The sequence below is a fragment of the Dermochelys coriacea genome, chromosome 1 (assembly GCF_009764565.3).
Source record: "Dermochelys coriacea isolate rDerCor1 chromosome 1, rDerCor1.pri.v4, whole genome shotgun sequence".
NCBI lineage: Eukaryota > Metazoa > Chordata > Testudines > Dermochelyidae > Dermochelys > Dermochelys coriacea.
In genome coordinates, this window is record NC_050068.2 from 120,896,101 (window position 1) to 120,916,841 (window position 20,741).

Sequence of the window (20,741 nt, forward strand, 5' to 3'; positions counted from 1 at the left end):
CTATTTATAACTGATGCAGAACACATTTATACCTTCAACAAGAATCATGGCCATTTAGTAGTTGAGCTTTTCTTTCAGGAGATAGGCACTTAGCACTAACATTTATCCATTTATCAGGTATTCACTGAAAAGACTTCCATTATACTCAGAAACCAAAGTATAATAATGCACAGTATACTGGATGCAGATGCACAGTATCAGTTATGTACCAAAGTCTTCACTTTCTATCAATTCTCTGTTGTAACCAATCAACCTTTCCCAATGTCATGTACTAAATCATTAATATACAAGTTCATTATTTTGTGACTTGACATGCAAACAACCTATCATTAAATATTTCCATTAAAACATTAATTGGAAAAAAAACCCCTTGCATTACATTTAACTGAGTTCATTGTGGGATTTCTTTTAATACAGCTAAGATTTAAAAAAAAACCCCAATCTGTAACCCAATGTAATCTTCATAACAATCTTTATCTCTCAGAAAGTAACCACAGGAGTTAAAATCAGATAGCACACAATATATAGATACTACTACGGGCACTATTGGCATTGTATGTCAGTAAAGTTGGGCAAGATTTTTCAAAAGAGTAGTTTATTTGACAAAATATGCAGTTTCAGGAGACCTAAAACTACTCGCAAAGTTGACAAGAATAGTTTGAGTCATTCACAAAATGGCAAGAAGAGACTTTTTTGATTAATCATAAAGTCTAAAACATTTCAGATTCAGTTCAACACAAACTGAATTTTTTTTAAAATTTTTTCAGAACTGTCATTAAACCAACTCTCCCTCAGATCAGTTATTTGCCCAGCTCTATATATGGTTCAGTCCTCTGAAAACCTAAATATACAAAAAGAGCCAGATCCTGAGTTACAGCTAAATAGCACTCAGGAGGATAGAATGCAAGAGTGCCCTTTGTATTTCCTCAATTCAGTACCAGTCAATATCCCCGGTACAGATTAGAGTATCTTGAAGACTGTGCTAAGGTACGTGGGCAGCCAATGGACCTTGGGGTCATTCTGCCAGTAATGGATCATTGGAACACAAGGATGCCCCGGTCACATTGCCTGCACCAGCAGACTCAAGTGGCTTGCTAAAATGGCTTTGGAGCAGTACCGTTTCAGTGCACATTATAATGCTAGATGAAAATGTACTTGTTGCTCTTCACCAACATTTTATTAAAAGTATGAGAATTTTTCAGGGCAAATGCTTACGAGGGGAGCGCCAGTTTCAGCTCCAGCACTCCTCCCAAAGGTAATGCCCCAGTGTGCTCCCCCCAAGCTGAAACTGGGAATGGAGCTGTGGGGAGCCCAAGCCCCGGTGCTCCCTGAGGTACAGAAGCCAGGGATGGAGCCGCAGGGCTGAAGCTCTGAGCTACAGCGCCCCCTCCTAGATCTAAAGCCCTGAGTCCTGGTGCTCCTGAGGGTCAGAAGCACTGACCCCGCCCTCCTGCTTGGAGCCCTGACATCTCTCCCTCCCATGGCTGCAGCTTCAATCCCTCTCAGTGGCTGAAGTCTGTAACATCTTGTTTAGAGTTAAGGACATTTCAGAGTTACGGACAACCTCCATTCCCTAGGTGTCCGAAATTCTGAGTGTCTGCTGTACACACCAACGTACTCTGGGAAACATATGCTCATTTTCATTAGCATGTTTTCATCTCAAGGCAGTATTACCAATTCACTTTGCTAACCATCAAAGATACACCTTTACAGCTGATCCTGCAAGCTTCGGAGCAGCACCCTCAACTCCCAACAGAGTCAATGGGAGTTGTGGGCACTCAGCGTCTCACAGGAACAGGCCCCAGCGGCCTAAGATCTCAGACTCAAATTTGCCACAAGCAATAATCTTTCTTACAGTTGATAATGTGCACTTGAATGACATGCCCAGGGAATGTCATACTGCTCTATATTATGCACCTTTGCCAGGGAAAAGGACAGGACAAAATGACTACTTTTATCATTATAAAACGTTTAACACAGCTGGTCAAGCTCTTCTCCAACTATACTGGTTAATAACAGGCCATGGCAGTTTTGGTTGAATGTCTGACTTGCAGAGTCTTTCCAAATAAATATGAGATCTTATAATCACATTCAGGAAAAGTTTCTGTTTTGAAAACATCTTTCAAAATGCATGACTCCATGCACAAACCCTGAGCTAATTATTATTTTATTCCAAACACACAAATCAGAAGCTAAATGAAAATGCATTACATGGAAAATGTACCAAAGTTGCCTTTGTATTCTTTATATGTATAATTATTCATTGCTTCTATTTAAAAAAAATCTTTTGTTTACTGAAGAAGCATACAATAAGTGTTTTCCTCGAATGACGTTCAACAAGCTTATCAATATTGTATGTACACTGTAGTCATCTCTAGTCTGCACATAAGCAAATGAAAATATTCTATTCCCAAGAGAGATTTTCTTTAGAACTCAATCCTTTAGTCATTCTTGCAATTTTAAACCTAAGCGTCACCCCTAAACTTAAGTAGATATAAGATCACAATCTGAAGCACAGACACCCGATTCTCATCTCCTGAGAATTTGTGTTCAGCATCATTTCAGTTAATCTCTGTTGGTCCTCCAGATTTACACCAGTGTACACGAGACGAGGCTCAGGTCCACAGAGTGGAATAGGATTTTGGCTGTTTCATAAACAGTCTGATATCTTGTATGGTAAGTATTAAGAGGCGTTACAAACTAGGATATATGGTTTAATCTATGCACTATGTTTCATAACTCTTCAACTGTGCAAAACACGTTTCTTTAGAAACACTATGTTCTCTCCCCCCATCCATCCCTCTACCCTCAAGTTCAGAATCTTTTCTATGAACTTTACATCATGAAAGACATTATTGTGGGATGGTTTCCAGTGTCAACAGCTTTTACTCACTGAGTACTGATGTCCTGGGACTTTCTGCATGTAAAGGGTTCTTTATTTGGAGTAAATATGTACATACCTTTCAGAACCACAATATCAAATTACACAGTCACATAGTTCATGTTATATAATCTTTCATATTAAGCAGAGTAACAAACACCAAAAAATCAATGCTTTTTCCATAAAGTAAGCATCTCACTTCCGTTATGTTTGTCCTATTCAAATGCAACAATAAAGTGTTTAATATAACTACACTACACTAATAATCAACTAGGGTATTTGGTGAGATATTTTTTAAAGATTTATTTTTACTTAGCCCTTTGCTTCACTTACTAATAAGAAATGACCCTCCATATCATCCTGCAACCTCTACTGGAGTAACACTGTAGCTTCTCTATTAGGATAAAGGAGTCAGCCTGATACGTTGGAAGCTAGACACTGGCAAGAGGTAATCATGAAACACTGGGGGAAGCTCTAGGAGCGATATCTTCCAGGTAAACTGCAATCAGTATTCCCCCTCCTATACAAGAGATATTTCAGTGGCTCTATTTTGTGTCAGGAATACAGCATTAAGAACATTGCCCTGCCACCAGTAGCTGAAACAAGGGAAAGATCAAAATTAAATTTATTTAAATTAGTAAAAATGGAGTGGTGACAGTGAATCCTAATGTTAACATGCATATAAATGTGTAACTGTTTATAATTTTAAGGACATAATAATCAATAAAGACAGTTTCAAGCAGTTATAGCTAGGGATAACAAGATGGTGGTTTTGGAATAATTTGGCCTATAGGAAACAGGCAGGCTAAGATGAAATAAAGGTCACTCCAAAACCCAAAGGGAGAGTTCAATCGAGAATGGCACAGGTTTTCAATCAGGCCCGGCTTTGATTGAGAGATGAGTTCAGTGACTGTGATTGGTTCATAAGAACAGACCAATCAGGGAAGGCGTAAAGATGATTGGTGGATGATATGCTGATGATAAGGTCTGAGGAAATAACCAATCAGAATAGTCCAAAACCTATATATAAGGCAGAGAGCTGACAGACTTAAGTCAGTTCAGATAAGAGCAGGTGGAGAAGCAGGAAAGGAAGAAGGAAGATCAGAAGAGAGTTTTCAGAGTAGCAGCCATGTTAGTCTGTATTCGCAAAAAGAAAAGGAGTACTTGTGGCACCTTAGAGACTAACAAATTTATTTGAGCATCAGCTTTCGTGAGCTACAGATCTGAATGCATCCGATGAAGTGAGCTGTAGCTCACGAAAGCTTATGCTCAAATAAATTTGTTAGTCTCTAAGGTGCCACAAGTACTCCTTTTCTTTTTGCAGAAGAGAGTTGAAATCACAGAAGAAGGGAGGAGGCATGGCAGCAATAGCTAAGAAGTAGCCATTACAGAACCGAAGAACCTTTTGACAGAGCAGAGGGGAAGAAGATGGCAGAGAAATAAGCGTGAGGAATATAGTATAAGCAACCAATAGGACATATGAGTGTGTCTGCTTGAGCTAATAAAGTTGGACGTCCGTGTATGCATGTATTTATTACTAAGTATGCAGTTTTAATGTTTAAGTAATAACTTGCTGTCAGCATTCTAATTGTGACTGATCACCACATGTAGAATGTAATCATTTAAAAGCTATTTCCAACTGCATAGTATTGCAGTATGGGGTACTTTGATATGCATATCTGTGCTAATGGGATTAGTGTTTTGTTTCTTAATATATGATTTTAAGGTTTATTGTGTCAGGGAATATTTGCATATCGAATAATGATTATTTTGTTCTTCGAAGGATTACTGCCTAAGGGTCAATCCTTCGATTGGAAGCCTGTATCCCTGTCCTCCTAAGGGTCAACAGAGTTAGTCTACCCTATCTTCCTTGGGGAAGTTTTCCAAGGGTCAGAGGGAAACCCTTAGTAAAACCCTGATAATTCCTCTCAGGTGGGCCACCCCCTTTTTACCTGCGAAACGGACAAATTGACAAGTGGGTTACTGATATAGGCAGATCATTGTGAGGGTGCCTGGAGTCTGATTTTTGGGGTAGTGTCTGAGACCCCCTACTCCCCACATAGATCAGTGCATGATACTCAGAATAGTCCCCTCCCACCCTCTTGCCACTTCTGAGATAGGAAAGTGCCAAGGTTCCCCCCTTCCTTCCCCTCCAGTTCTTTAAGGCAGACTCACCAAACCTTTTCTTCCCTTAGTGCCTGAGAACTATTTTAATTCTTATGAGAATTTCCCAGGGCATAAGCTAAGAGAAAACTTCCTCTGTGTATTGAAGGCCTCACATTACATCCATGCTGAATGCTATTCTGCTTGTGTATTAGACGGGTTAAAAACACACAGTAAAAATACACCGTTAAAACACACAGTTCTAGCTTTGCTGACCCCATTCCCTTTCTCAGGGACAAATTAAACTATTATTCTTTTCACAAAGCAAAAGAAAATGAAACGGGAAAAAACAAATCAGCTACATCAGCGTGTTCAAATCACCCCACCCTATGAGCAGGTGTTGATCCTGTAGGGAAAGGGTTAAGTAGACCCTGACACTGATGACTTGTTACCCTGTGTAAACATAAGGGAGGTGAGCAGTCATGAGGGAGCAACAAATAACCCTGGGGAAAAGAACCGAGTTGATCTTTATCACCTTTTTAAAATTTTTCTATTAATAAAGTCAAATCCCTAGGATGGATACAAGGTGAGTTTGGACTGGGCAAATATGTCTGTAGGTCAAGTAGGGAAAGACATCTGTGTTGGGATATGTAAGAATTAAGTAAAGACCTGGGTAACCGCTAGCATGATATTAGGGAAGAAGGCACGGGCCGGCACTGTCTCTTTGCTTGATAGATAAAGTGCTGTCCCTCTCCTTTCCCTCCTGCTTATAAAGGATTGATAAGCGTTGCAGATGCATAAGGAATGTGGGTGTCTAAAGAATACCCTTTGTGTAAAGAAGTGTTATCTCCCCGTCCTTTCCTTTCCCAGCTACATAAACGAGCTGGGGTCACGGCCCCTTCCTCCCTTCCCTGTGAACTGCTGATTAAGGGAACCTGTGGCTGCAATTACTGCAAAGAAATGTATCTTCAAGGTAAAAATGTCTGTAAAATATGCTTAATGCTGTAAACAGTAAATAGGGGCAGGGATAATTATATTCAGTATATGGGCATTCATATTACTAAATAAGGATTTTGGGGGTGTTGTAGTAAATGTGGGTATTTCCATACTAATTTATATAAAAGAGCATGATGTAACGAATTCATGCTAACTGCTTGCTTACTTGACAATTGGGCCGAGGGGAACAAATACCATAATAAAGAAGCCCGTTTACTCAATCCGCCTTTGGGTCAGCCTGCTTTTCTTTTCATTCTCTTACAATTTCCTTACAAGAAAAGAACAGTTATGGTGCAAAATTGACATAAAACTGAGAAAGTGATCTCGCTGCATGATGTACACCACCCCAGCCGAATCTTCACCAAGAACAGACAGACAACATGCCAAGAGAGATCTCATTTTCGCAAGATAGTGACTAAGAAATCTGGCTAATCCAAATGGAAAATGCTAGGGATTTCACGATTCCCTTCCCTCTGAGCTTCCCTTTCACTGTTCCACCTCTGGATTCCCCCTAACCCTCCAAGAAATTGGAGAGAGGGAAAAATGCAAAGAATGAAAAATTATGGGTTTTCTGCTTTGTGTGACTGAACTCTTGGGAATTAAACTTGGGTTTGGACAGTCAATCATTCCATACACAGTGAAAAACTAAAATTAGAAGGATTTGTGACCACATCCATGGACAAGTCTGCTATAAAGTTAAACTTTGGAAAAATGTCTGGGGCAGATGTCAGGCTGATCATCATTTGGCTGTAGTTAAATCATAGCATGTGTGTCACAAACACAATCAGGTCACTAACTTCTGCAGGGATCTGCAGGTAACCTTTGCACAAGGGCCAGTTTTGAGATGTTAGGTGCCAACTATTTGTGTCATTAATTCCATGGATGTTGGAAGAAGAGCATTCTGGAATCATGGTTTTTTATAAGATGGGAATGATCTTTTCTTTGGTTGTCTATACAGCTACTTTTAGGCCGCTAGTGTGAACCCCACTAGCCTGAGTCTGTTGACCTGGGCTGGAAGGTTCACTCCAAAATGCGGTGTAGAGATACCACTGAGACTCTGGCTGGATGACACTCTGAGCCCTATGCTGGCCTCTCTCATGCGCTTGCCCCCCCCACACTCAGCCCCTCACAGACCCAGACAGCACAAGATGGAAGGTGGCACTACATTTATCTATTCTTCACATCTCAAATCCAAAAGAGGTGCCTCAGATAACACATCTTCATTCAAATTCATTCATCTGACAATAGAGACCAGAGCCAAAGCTCACTGACATCTTGTGCAGACCAACCACCTCATTAATGAGCTCTCCAAGCTCCCAGGCACCAAGAAAGACCTCTAATCCCGATTCAACCACAAAGACCCATGGACTCCACCTAATTCCCAAGCAAGTTAAAGGACAGAGGCACCCCTCTCTACATCACTGAAAATATCACACATGTTTGGGATGGCTTTCAAACAGCCTGGATCTGTTCCCCCTTTGGTGATTTAACCAACAAAGAAGTTAACCAACAAAGAAGTTGCCTGCATTCCCAGAGATCAGTATATTTAATCCTCAAGAAGTACTGGAAACCCTGAAGGAGTCTTGACCCAAGGCCCCTGAATCCAAATTATGCCTCACAGTTCAGGCAACTGCATCTGTGTGGTCAGCCCTCAACAGTTCAGCCAGAGTACCCACTCTCAAGCTTCCAGATTCTCAGATATTGCCTTTCTTGGGTGTCTTCCTCCCTTCTGACCCGGGTATTTCCAGGTTGCATAGTTTCCTGCCTTCACTGTGTTATTCCCAGCAGACACAGGATGCGTAAGCTCACCTGTGAGCTTTCTCTTCAGGGAGGATTAACAGTGTGAATGCCCACAGTCATAAATTGCCCCACAGCTCTTGCTATGCAAGCCTAATTTATTCCTAAGGTAAAAAAGCATTACTGAGAAAACATATTAAAAACAATAAAAGAACCTACCCTAACATGGGCTGTGGCAGGAACAGTCAGTCCTTCAGTACTCCAGCCAAAAGGTTTCCTTGTGGTTTCAAGTTCATCACAATTTCAGCTCAGAACAAGATCCTAGCCTTATGGGGCCTCAGGAGGCCAAGTCCATCCACCTTTCCTTAAGGATTGGGGCCCTCCATTGACCAAGGGTCCTGTCCATTTGCTGGATCAGGAAGAAGGGCCTGAGCCTGTTTAAAACCAGGTGATTTAACCAAAAATCCTTTATTTGTCCGGAGAATTCCATTTAAATTAGTATATGCATACCTCCCCAGAGGATGGCTTCAGATAACTGGAGAAATTTTACATTAGCATCCCCTTCATCCAAGAGGAGTTATGTACTATTCCACAATAACAAATACACAATTAATAAAAATTTTAATAAAATGGATTCCAAATGGTATCAAACCTAACTTAGTAAGGTTTAACTTAATTCAATAAAGTTCATCTTACTTCCACAAGGTTGGACCAGAATGTTGCAGGATATTATCAGTCTGTCACACCTTTCACGGCTCGTGAAAGGGCATCATGAGCAACTGGTGCCACTCCTGACTGAAATAGCCAATGCCTTATTCAGGGAAGAAATCTTTCCTTTCTCCTTTGAACACACAATAGCTTGACCAACACTAAAGAAACCCACTTCGGATATCAGTACTAGCTAACTACTGGCCAGAATCCAATCTCCTGTTCCTGACGAAGTACATAGAGAAGCTAGCTAAAGGCCAACTATATAAGCTCATCTAATTGAAGCTAGTATCCTAAATCCAGCACAATCTGGATTCAGCCCAGGATGTGGGATGCAAACAGCTTTAGTGACACTGATGCATTATCTCCTGCTGTCAATGGATAGAGAGTAGATTTCCATTCTCATCCTCCTGAACCTCTCTGGAGCTTCTGATATTGTCAACCATTAGATACTGTTGTCCCGCCTTAGAGAAGTTAAAGGGGACCAGGGAAATGTGCTATAATGGTTTAAGTCCTTCCTCGTGGAAAGTTTCCAAAGAGCAGTGATGGAAAATTACACCTCACCACTAGACCTCTCATTTGTGGAGTCCCACAAGAATCAATTCTCTCTCCTGTCCTATTCAACATGCATCACCAGTGAACTGATCAAATGACAGGGACTTAAGTACTAGCAACACACAATTCTGTGTGACACACAATTCTGCCTGTCCTTTGCCATCTACAACCACATCATGACCATCAAGATGCTTGGACAAAATCAGCTCATGGATGAAGCACAATTGGCTGAAGCTGAATCCAAGCAAGCAAGAGGTTATGCTGATGGGTTGAGGAAAGCAATCTGAAGAGCTCACAGACATGGTTCAGTCTTCTTTGATTCAAGATACACACTTGCAATTGATCAATTTAGTCCGTAGTTTAGAAGTGTTCCTGGATTTCCCACTAACCCTAAGCTCTCACATAGCAGCATCCCTGAATAATGCTTTCTACCAGCTGATGATGACCTGGACTTGGTTATACACAACTTTGTCACTTCCCATCTGGACTACAGCAGTGAAATATATCTGGATACATCAGCCCATAGGACACTCCAACTCAGACAGAATGCTGGAACAGTTCTCAGCAACACAGGCTACTTGAGAACCTATCCTCTGCTCCCTATACTGACTTGATATTCTGTGGGAAGCCAAGTTCAAGATTTTAGTCCTTATCTTCAAGGTTCTCCATAGTCTATGCCCAGGATATCTAAAAAGATCTCCTAAAGCTTTGGGATGAAGATTGTGATTGACAGTTCTGCTTCTCAGGCACAATAGAACTTTCTACCATAAGGATTAAACTCGTCTATTCTGGAGACAGGATTTTGTCAGGGGCTGGTCAAAACTGTGGAATGAACTCCACACGGGAAATAAGGATCATCACAAACCTCATCATCTTCCAATTCAAATGCAAGGTACATTTCAACCTTGCCTTTATTAACATAAACACAGGGTAGTGTATACATTAATCCAAAAACAAAATCCTACCAAAACAAAATTCTGCACTGTATATGCCATTTTCACAGTGGGAAGAGGATGAGCGAAAATACACCAAGCACATGTGACAATCGTTACTTATGCTGCTTAATGCACTGCTGGAAGGTGCTCAGATACAGTGGTGATGAGGGCAATATAAGAACTTAGACAGAACAGAAAAAAACCCAGAACCTTTGGATGAATTTTCAGGGTGTGAACAAAGTTTGTAACAGATCACAGGTCATGGAACAAAGCTGGGAATACCATGCCCAATCTCCCAGATGAGTTACCAGGTAACACCATATTACATTCCTATATAACAAGCTCAAACCAAAATGCTCAGAATAGAACTTCTACTCCAAGTATATTCGCTCCCGCAAGGCACCACAACAGAACATGAATTGTGGATTTCAGCATCCAAATCATGACATTGATGTAACAGTTTTAAATCAGATCTTGCAATGAGTCTTACATTTATTTCATCACCTCATAGCCTATTCACAGTTTGGTTCCTAGTGTCAAATTACTATGACTGAAAGAAATACTATGATTAACAGAAAAAGGCATGGATCTTTAAAAACAATAGATAAGATTATGCAAGGAGGCCAATGGGTTTTGTTTGGTTTTCTGGGTCCTTAGTACTCAATCAGATTTAAACTTGCATATGTGGGAAGACTGGATCTTTTTATAAGTGGCAAATTTGAGAGTTCTCTAAACCTCATTTTAATCCACAACCAGAACTGACAGCTGGACAGCATCAGTTATTAAATACACGCCAAACACAACCTGGTGGGATTGCTGGCTTCTGGTATGTATCATGGAAGGGCTTCCTCAAATCCTTTGTATTTAAACCCTGGAGCATAAAGTGTTATAGAAATTCTTAATGACGGGAAAAAAAATTGAAGGCAGGATCTTATGTGACCGAAATGAGTGGGTAGTCAGCAGGTGGGAAGACAAGCTATCAGTGGAATCACTTCATGGAAAGGATGGGCCTGGGAATCAGCCTGGAGAACAGGCACTACAAAACGTGAGTGAGAACACTTCTTTATTGTGTCATTGATCCTGGAAGTGGAGAATAAAAACAATGACAATTATGACCATTTATACACAGATTAGTGCAAGATCACTTTATGTAGAGAAGAGAAAATGAAAGATTCAAATACTATGATTAAAGGAATTGTAAACGTAAAAATCACATTTCGATCTGGAAATTTTGCACCAACTAGAATTACAAGTGAGCATACAGATGCCTATAAATGAGAGAGGGTAAAGAAAGAAACATTACTGTATTTTGTTTGCTTTGTGTTTTGATAATTTTGCATATTGTCAGTTTCACTGTTTTGTTTTTATTATTTTCTAACACTTATATTGTAATCCCAAATCACTTAAAAAAAGTATGGGTAGACTTGAAAATGAGAATTCATTGTAAGATAAAACATTTGACACTTAATTTCTTCTTTACTTACCCATCAAGACCCAAGTCTAGGCTTTTGTATTTGCGCTGCATCACCTGATGCAATCTAACCCATAAAATCTGCTCTTCCTGCACTGTTTTAGTTAACTGTAATGTCATTAACTCTTGGAAGGAACACAATATGCCCTGAAATCAGAGGGTGGCAGATAAACAAGAAGAATGAATAGAAGCAGTATGGTCTAATATTTAGTGCACAGAACTGGGAGTCAGGAAATGTGCTGTAGATTCTAACTCTACCTCTGTCTCTGACTCTGACTCACTGTGAATGCTTGGGGAAGTTTCAACTGCTCTTTTTCTCTTTTTCTGTAACATAGGGTTAATAATCAGATCCTACTATCTCTGTTAGGTGCACTGATTTCTTCCTAGGAAAAGTTGTGCAAGTGCAATATATGATTACTATTTTAAAATATTTTATTTTAAAAGTAAATTCACTCTGTAATTTAAGCCTCCACAATATTCTGTTACTAACTTGGGATCTCATATAATTTTCAATGTCTTTTTTAAGTTTACAGTTCACTTTTAATAAGTCTCTCTTATTCCATTTCTGATGTGTTAGCTGAACTCTCCAAATGAACTTCAAGGAAAGAATAATGTACTGCAGGTTAAAAAACTTAATTACTGCATTTAGAAAGCCTGTACAATATTTATGAAGTATGCAAAGAAATCTGAGAATGTAACATCTTTCAAGTCCCAAAAGATACCACTAAAATATTAGGGGGAAATAACTTAATACAAATTACACTAAATCGGAAGTCACTTAATAATTTTAAGAGGTTGACGAGATGACACATGGGTGACAACTAAAGGGAACCTTCATTCCCTTGTGGGAATGAATTACATTTTAATACTTCAAAAGTCAGCAACTTGAGAATGTTCTGTTCAGTTACAATATTTGGCAGCAAAAGAATGTTAACTCAGAGATACCCATCACACTGGGGCACTGAAGTGAACAAGATAAAGCTAAAACAGATGAAATATTATTAGAACAGACTGTGCTATTTTGTTAACATGAAAGCCACACTAGGAACCTTGTTCACCTTTCGTTCTTGACACTAATTGAATATCTTGGAGTGAAGTTAAACATTAAAGGGACAAATCCACCAGTGTAGTCCCATTGATATCAATGGTACTATTCATGTGTTTAAAGTTAAGCATGTTCCTAAATGCTTTGCAGGATCAGAGCATAAACCTACTGTGACAAAGCTCTGTCCTCGTCTCAGTGGGTGCCACACTTCCTGGAGGATTTCGCTAGCCTCAGAGGCTCACTGTGACCCTCCACATAGCCCTTCTCTCTCTAGAGGCAAGGGTCACAGCCTACTGAGCCATTTTCATCATAAACCAGCAAGGGAGGTGAAGAGAAGCAACCCTCCCTCACACAGTCTCTCTTATTTCCCAGTCTCAGTGATTAATCAGGGAGTGGAGAGGGGGAGCCCAGGCCCGCCCTCTACTCCAGGCTCCAGCCCAGGGACCCTAATAGTAGCAGCTATGGTAGCTGATTTTTTGGAAATAGGATGTGTATAATTCCCTGGGTCACTTCCCCACAGCAGCCCCCACTTCCTCAATATCTATTTTACCATTACCTCAGGGCCTCGTTCCTTGCGCCTGAAATGGTTTGTATTGCTCAGTTCCTCCAACAGCGTGGCTTCCTCCTACAGCTCCTGACATGTGCGCCCAACTGACTAACTGGGAGGCTTTTAACTAGTTTCAGCCAGCCCCTAATTGGCTTCAGGTGTCCCAATCAACCTAGCTATCTCCTCTGCCTTCTGGAAAGATCTTAATTGGCTCCAGGTGTCTTAATTGACCTGGAGGAACTGCCATTTACTTACCCTGGTAACAGGGATTTGTTTAGCCTGGGACTAATATATCTATCTCCCACTACTTTTCTATAGCCATCCGGCCTTGCCCTGTCACACTGCAGAGAATAGCAACTTTGACAACACACTCAAGATCCCAGAGAATTCCTGATACGATTACAATTCCGAAATGAACAGACAACAAGTTATAGCTAATTTTACAACCATCATTGTGGTGTCTGATGCACATATCATAAATCCTACACAATTTGTTGTTTGTTTTAAGATCATATTAACTTTTCTGTGTGATTGAAATCAAACTGAAGTAAACCATTGGACAGCAAACAAGGCTCACCATTAGCATCGTGGGAATACTCTATTCCAGAAACAGTGCATCTTCGGAAAACCATCTTATTTTCAGTAAGAGTACCAGTCTTGTCTGAGAATATATACTGCATCTGCCCTAAGTCTTCTGTGATGTTTAAAGCTCGACACTGTAGCTGAGTGTCGGTCTCTTCATCATATAAATCCTTGTCTTGATGAATGAAGAATACTTGGCATACTTTAACTATTTCAATGGATACATACAAAGAAATCGGAATCAGAACCTAAAATACATAAAAACACACTAATTAGGAGAAAATAGGGGCATAAATATTATATTGAATTGATATAATCGAATCAACTTTATGGCAGACTAAAATCACAAAGAGTGTATGTACTATACTGTACCTTAAAGAGTTTAATAGGCTCAGATTCAATATTGTAAAGTAATTAGAATGTTTGCAAAGAGTTTACTTGGACAGATTAGAAAAGCCTATGGTGCAACTGTAGAGCTGAAATCCAAAATTATGTCTGGAAATGTGATTATCAAGGCTTGGAGAGAAGCAAACGTTTTCGGGGTAATAAGATGAGCTTGAAAGAAGCTAGGAAAGGAAAAGAAGGGAGGGAGGAGAGGAACATACAGTACAATCAGAATCCTGCAAATACAAAAGAATATCTTGCATCAAAAAATGGATGAATAGCTCCCAAATTTTATCTGTGTAAATAACAGGCTTTCACTAAATTAGCTTTCCAGGAAAAGGAGAGGTAAAATGAATGATTGGTGGAAGGTTCTGCTGAGAAAGCAATGTTGTCAGTTGCAGCTTTTGAGCAGCAGTTCAGCTGAATGAAGAACATACTTTGTAATTCCTGAACAAAGTGTTAAGCTAAGAGAGTTTTCCTGAAAAAAATTGTCAGCAGTTTCTTGGGGATTTTCAAAAATACACAAAAGACATCACTTCTAGTTGAATGTGCCTTGCAGATTTTTTCGTGCAGAAATTTCTGGTTATATACAAAATTAGGCTTGGTCAGTTAGACTAGTGGGGTGAATCGCAGTCCATATGTAAGAACCAAGTGTGGTTATTTAAACAAAACCTATAGTAAAGGCTGCATACTTAAATAAATCTGTTCTGAGTTTTCTTTAATAGAAAAAACCTCTTAATACATTAAAATCATAATGGCAAAGGCCATTATTTAATCCATCTCTCTTCAGTGCAAGATCGTTCCCTTCACTAGTATGCTATTTTCTAGTGCTCTGTCAGTTCTAGTTTTACATGTCCCAAAGCCATAGACATCCACACTTCTCTTGACACACCACAGTATTCAACAATATAGTAGACTTCATCATCAGAAGACTTTCTACCCCCTGTATCACCCAACAGTCACCTCCTATGCATAGGCCCTGAATGATGACAACTCTAGTCATTTACCTCCTGTACAAATTCTAAACAGTTTGGGGCCATTAAAGGGTTAAATTCCAGCATGAACCTTGTCCTGGTAAGGTACCTGCATTCCAACACCACCAAGGTTCTAGGTAGTCCTCCAAGATAGGCGGGTAACTGAGCTTTTGCAGCATGGCATCCCACAGAGTGTGAAGTTTGCTGCTCCCCGACAGGCACCCTCCTCATCTTAACCCATCTTGCTTGTTAAAAAAACAACACACCTGGATGGAACCTCAGCAGGTGTGAATTGTCACAGCTCCACTAAAGGCAATGGAGGGAAGACAATTTGGAGCATCAGTCCACTGATTTTTTCAGAGCTCTTTTCATTTTGGTCACCATTAGCACATTAATGAGGCTTCTTTATTTTTCTGGATACATAATATTTTATTCTTCATTTTTCATGCTTTAATTGTATGATATCTAATTGTATTGTATTTTAAACACTTAATTAGCTCTTCAAGTTCCTTGGTCAGAGAAGTTGTGCTCTCTTTCTCTTTATATAATTATTAAAATCAGTAAACTGTAAATACAGGAACTAGTATGGACAACATTGTTACCTGAAAAACTATTATCATTGTCAAAAATAAATATACTGCAGCTAGAACTGGGGATAAATAGTTGCCATCAAGCCCGGGAACATCAAAAACTGGTTTCTTCTCACCATATTGCCACACCCATAGGCCATGACCTGCAGAAAAATTTAAATAAACAAAAACTTAAATTAACATCAAGAAATTAAAAAACCCACTGCATTGGTTTATTTTGTATGCATTTGTCCTTAAAAGTGATCTGCAAAGGAAAAAAAGGGGAGGGGGCTTGTGCCTTTTCCTACTTTGTTATGATTTATGAGAAGGGCCTGAAATGTTTTTTTTAATATGCATTTTCTACATTGAAAACTTAAGTCCTGTCTGCCCTGGAAGACACCATGATGACTGGAGAACTAGTGAAAAGGTGGCCATCACAAAAGTCAAAGGAATAGAAGCTGAGCAACTAAGAGGGGAAGAGATTTTAGTCAGACTATTTCAATCTCTTTGTTTATTGTCTTTCTTTGTTAGTTCCTATTTAATGCAAGGAAAGTATTAACATTTTGGAGAAGTGATGTCTTTACCAAAGATATGGCAGTCCCACCCTTTTAATTAGGGTGTGAGAAAAATTAAACATATCCTCTGAGACATACAACAGGTCCTGCCATCCCAGCCAGGAAAGACCTGAGTTGATATTTCTGATATTCATTTTAAAAATAAGCTTAAAAACCTCAAAATCTTAATACCCACCCCCTCCCCAAAACCTAACAATCTTTCAGGCCCTATTCTTTATATGTCATAAAGCAACAAAAAAGAAGTAAAGCCCATTAAAAAAAATCCTTTGTAAGGCACCTCTATCAAGTGTAAGGCAAATCTATCACAGACAGCTGCAGCGGCACAGGAGCTAGCAAACAGAGCTCTAAACAGGCGAGTTTGAGTGGGAGTTTGTAAGGGGAGTTTGGATTGTGGTGCTTGTTTGGGGTCTGCTTTTGCTGGGGGGGTGGTCTTTTTGGTGTGGCTTCTGTTTCCCAGATTAACAGGATTTAGGTGGGAAGGAGATGACAGATACAGATGCAGCTGTGGGAGTGACTCCTGTAGTGAAAGACACATTGAGGATGACTGGATGTGGAAGCTGTGGTATGTACATGATCCTGGAGGGGGGAACCGGTAAGAGTTTTTTCTGCATGAAATGTCATCTGATAGAGCTGATGGAGGAAAAGATCCGAGGTTTGGAGATGCAGGTGGAAAGTCTGGTTGAGTTTAGGAAGGGGTTTGAGCAGATGATGGAGCAAAGATATGAGGTATCTGAAGGGAAAAGCTCAGACTCACAGATGGAAGCAGGGCTGGGGAATTTTGAGGAGAGACTGGGTGAGGAAAGTGGTCAGTGGAAACATGTGACTCAAAGAACCAGGCAGAGGAAAAGATGGGCTAGTGAAGGAGAAATAGAGCTTAGGAACAGGTTTGCAGAGTTGGAAAATGAAGAAGGGGCTCAGCAGGTACTTGTTGAAGGTGGAAGGGTAAGGAAGAAAAGAAGAGAGGCTAGTCCTATAGAAAAAGGGGAAGAGTCAAGGGAGACTACACCAAATATGAGCCCCAGGAGGATACAGGATGGGTTGAAGAAGATTGTAAGGGAAAATAGGAATGGAAAGAACTTGCAGCCAGAGGGAACAGGGGAGAGACTGGAGAATAGCACTGTCATCAGGAAAAGGCAGGTCTATGTGATCGGGGACTCTTTATTGAGAAGAATAGACAGGCCTGTAACTAGAGCTGATCCTGAGAATAGAAGGGTGTGCTGTCTTCCAGGTGCTAAGATACGGGATGTAGACCTGAGGTTGAAAAGGATCCTAAAGGGAGCGGGAAAGAATCCCCTAATTATCCTTCATGTGGGAACAAATGATACAGCTAGATTCTCTCTGGAAAGTATTAAGGGACACTATGCTAGGCTGGGGAAGACGCTTAAGGAAATTGAGGCTCAGGTGATCTTTAGCGGGATCCTTCCTGTTCCTAGAGAAGGGCAACAAAGGTGTGACAAGATTATGACTGTCAACAGATGGCTTAGGCAGTGGTGCTATAAGGAGGGCTTTGGGATGTATGGCCACTGGGAGGCATTCACGGACAGAGGACAGTTCTCTCGGGATGGACTTCATCTGAGTAGGGAAGGAAATACACTTCTAGGATCAAGGCTGGCACAACTGATAAAGAGAGCTTTAAACTAGGAATTAGGGGGAGATGTTTGGGAGATGTCCAGGAAATCTCCACGCCGGATTTTAGCATTGAGAGGGAAGAAGATGAAGTAAGAAAGGATACAGCCGTGGGTAGGAGAATATATATAAGGAGCGAGGGCGGTGTGGATACTAGTCTAATAGGTTATACTGGCTGTAGAATGACTGTGCCTAATAGGGTACAAAATGTGAGCGAGGCCAAACAGCAAAAATTAAGATGTTTGTACACCAATGCGAGGAGTCTAGGTAACAAAATGGAGGAACTAGAGCTACTGGTGCAGGAAGTGAAACCAGATATTATAGGGATAACAGAAACATGGTGGAATAGTAGTCATGACTGGACTACAGGTATTGAAGGGTATGTGCTCTTTAGGAAAGACAGAAACAAAGGTAAAGGGGGTGGAGTAGCATTGTATATCAATGATGAGGTAGAATGTAAAGAAATAAGAAGCGATGCAATGGATAAGACAGAGTCCGTCTGGGCAAAAATTACATTGGGGAAGATAACTAGTAAAGCCTCTCCTACGGTAGTGCTTGGGGTGTGCTATAGACCTCCGGGATCTAATTTGGATATGGAGAGAGCCCTTTTTAATGTCTTTAATAAAGTAAATACTAATGGAAACTGCATGATCATGGGAGACTTTAACTTCCCAGATATAGACTGGAGGACCAGTGCTAGTAATAATAATAGGGCTCAGATTTTCCTAGATGCGATAGCTGATGGATTCCTTCATCAAGTAGTTGCTGAACCGACTAGAGGGGATGCCATTTTAGATTTAATTTTGGTGAGTAGCGAGGACCTCATAGAAGAAATGGTTGTAGGGGACAATCTTGGCTCAAGTGATCATGAGCTAATTCAGTTCAAACTAAATGGAAGGATTAACAAAATAAATCTGCAACTAGGGTTTTTGATTTCAAAAGAGCTGACTTTCAAAAATTAAGGAAATTAGTAAGGGAAGTGGATTGGACTGAAGAACTTATGGATCTAAAGGTAGAGGAGGCCTGGGATTACTTTAAATCAAAACTGCAGAAGCTATCAGAAGCCTGTATCCCAAGAAAGGGGAAAAAATTCATAGGAAGGAGTTGTAGACCAAGCTGGATGAGCAAGCATCTTAGAGAGGTGATTAAGAAGAAGCAGAAAGCATACAGGGAGTGGAAGATGGGAGGGATCAGCAAGGAAAGCTACCTAATTGAGGTCAGAACATGTAGGGATAAAGTGAGACAGGCTAAAAGTTGAGTAGAGTTGGACCTTGCAAAGGGAATTAAAACCAATAGTAAAAGGTTCTATAGCCATATAAATAAGAAGAAAACTAAGAAAGAAGGAGTGGGGCCGCTTAACACTGAGGATGGAGTGGAGGTTAAAGATAATCTAGGCATGGCCCAATATCTAAACAAATACTTTGCCTCAGTCTTTAATAAGGCTAAAGAGGATCTTGGGGATAAAGGTAGCATGACAAATGGGAAGGAGGATATAGAGGTAGATATTACCATATCAGAGGTAGAAGCAAAACTGAAGCAGCTTAATGGGACTAAATCGGGGGGCCCAGATAATCTTCATCCAAGAATATTAAAGGAATTGGCACCTGAAATTGCAAGCCCATTAGCAAGAATTTTTAATGAATCTGTAAACTCAGGAGTAGTACCGACTGATTGGAGAATTGCTAATATAGTTCCTATTTTTAAGAAAGGAAAAAAAAGTGATCCGGGTAACTACAGGCCAGTTAGTTTGACATCTGTAGTATGCAAGGTCCTGGAAAAAATTTTGAAGGAGAAATTAGTTAAGGACATTGAAGTCAATGGTAAATGGGACAAAATACAACATGGTTTTACAAAAGGTAGATCGTGCCAAACCAACCTAATCTCCTTTTTTGAAAAAGTAACAGATTTTTTAGATAAAGGAAATGCAGTGGATCTAATTTACCTAGATTTCAGTAAGGCATTTGATACCGTGCCACATGGGGAATTATTAGTTAAATTGGAGAAGATGGGGATCAATATGAACATCAAAAGGTGGATAAGGAATTGGTTAAAGGGGAGACTGCAACGGGTCCTACTGAAAGGCGAACTGTCAGGTTGGAGGGAGGTTACCAGTGGAGTTCCTCAGGGATCGGTTTTGGGACCAATCTTATTTAATCTTTTTATTACTGACCTTGGCACAAAAAGTAGGAGTGTGCTAATAAAGTTTGCAGATGATACAAAGCTGGGAGGTATTGCCAATTCGGAGAAGGATCGGGATATTATACAGGAGGATCTGGATTACCTTGTAAACTGGAGTAATAGTAATAGGATGAAATTTAATAGTGAGAAGTGTAAGGTTATGCATTTAGGGATTAATAACAAGAATTTTAGTTATAAGTTGGGGACGCATCAATTAGAAGTAACGGAAGAGGAGAAGGACCTTGGAGTATTGGTTGATCATAGGATGACTATGAGCTGCCAATGTGATATGGCTGTGAAAAAAGCTAATGCGGTTTTGGGATGCATCAGGAGAGGCATTTCCAGTAGGGATAAGGAGGTTTTAGTACCATTATACAAGGCACTGGTGAGACCTCACCTAGAATACTGTGTGCAGTTCTGGTCTCCCATGTTTAAAAAGGATGAATTCAAACTGGAGCAGGTACAGAGAAGGGCTACTAGGATGATCCGAGGAATGGAAAACTTGTCTTATGAAAGGAGACTTAAGGAGCTTGGCTTGTTTAGCCTAACTAAAAGAAGGTTGAGGGGAGATATGATTGCTCTCTATAAATATATCAGAGGGATAAATATAGGAGAGGGAGAGGAATTATTTCAGCTCAGCACCAATGTGGACACAAGAACAAATGGGTATAAACTGGCCACCAGGAAGTTTAGACTTGAAATCAGACGAAGGTTTTTAACCATCAGAGGAGTGAAGTTTTGGAATAACCTTCCAAGGGAAGCAGTGGGGGCAAAAGATCTATCTGGTTTTAAGATTCTACTCGATAAGTTTATGGAGGAGATGGTATGATGGGATAATGGGATTTTGGTAAGTAATTACAGGTTTCAGAGTAGCA

The 20,741-nt window shown here is 40.2% G+C and overlaps 1 protein-coding gene across 4 annotated transcripts in view; it reads right to left on the reverse strand.

Annotated features, from left to right (window-relative positions):
• Positions 1–20,741, reverse strand: part of ATP10A (ATPase phospholipid transporting 10A (putative)) — a 161,656-nt gene that overhangs the window by 43,819 nt on the left and 97,096 nt on the right. For all 4 annotated transcript variants that reach the window (XM_043492158.1, XM_038413442.2, XM_043492250.1 and 1 more), the window contains 2 exons: positions 15,521–15,651; positions 13,556–13,808 (listed from right to left, as the gene is read on the reverse strand). In XM_043492158.1, the coding sequence (XP_043348093.1) occupies positions 13,556–13,808; positions 15,521–15,651 (384 nt within the window). The remainder of the gene's footprint in view (positions 1–13,555; positions 13,809–15,520; positions 15,652–20,741) is intronic.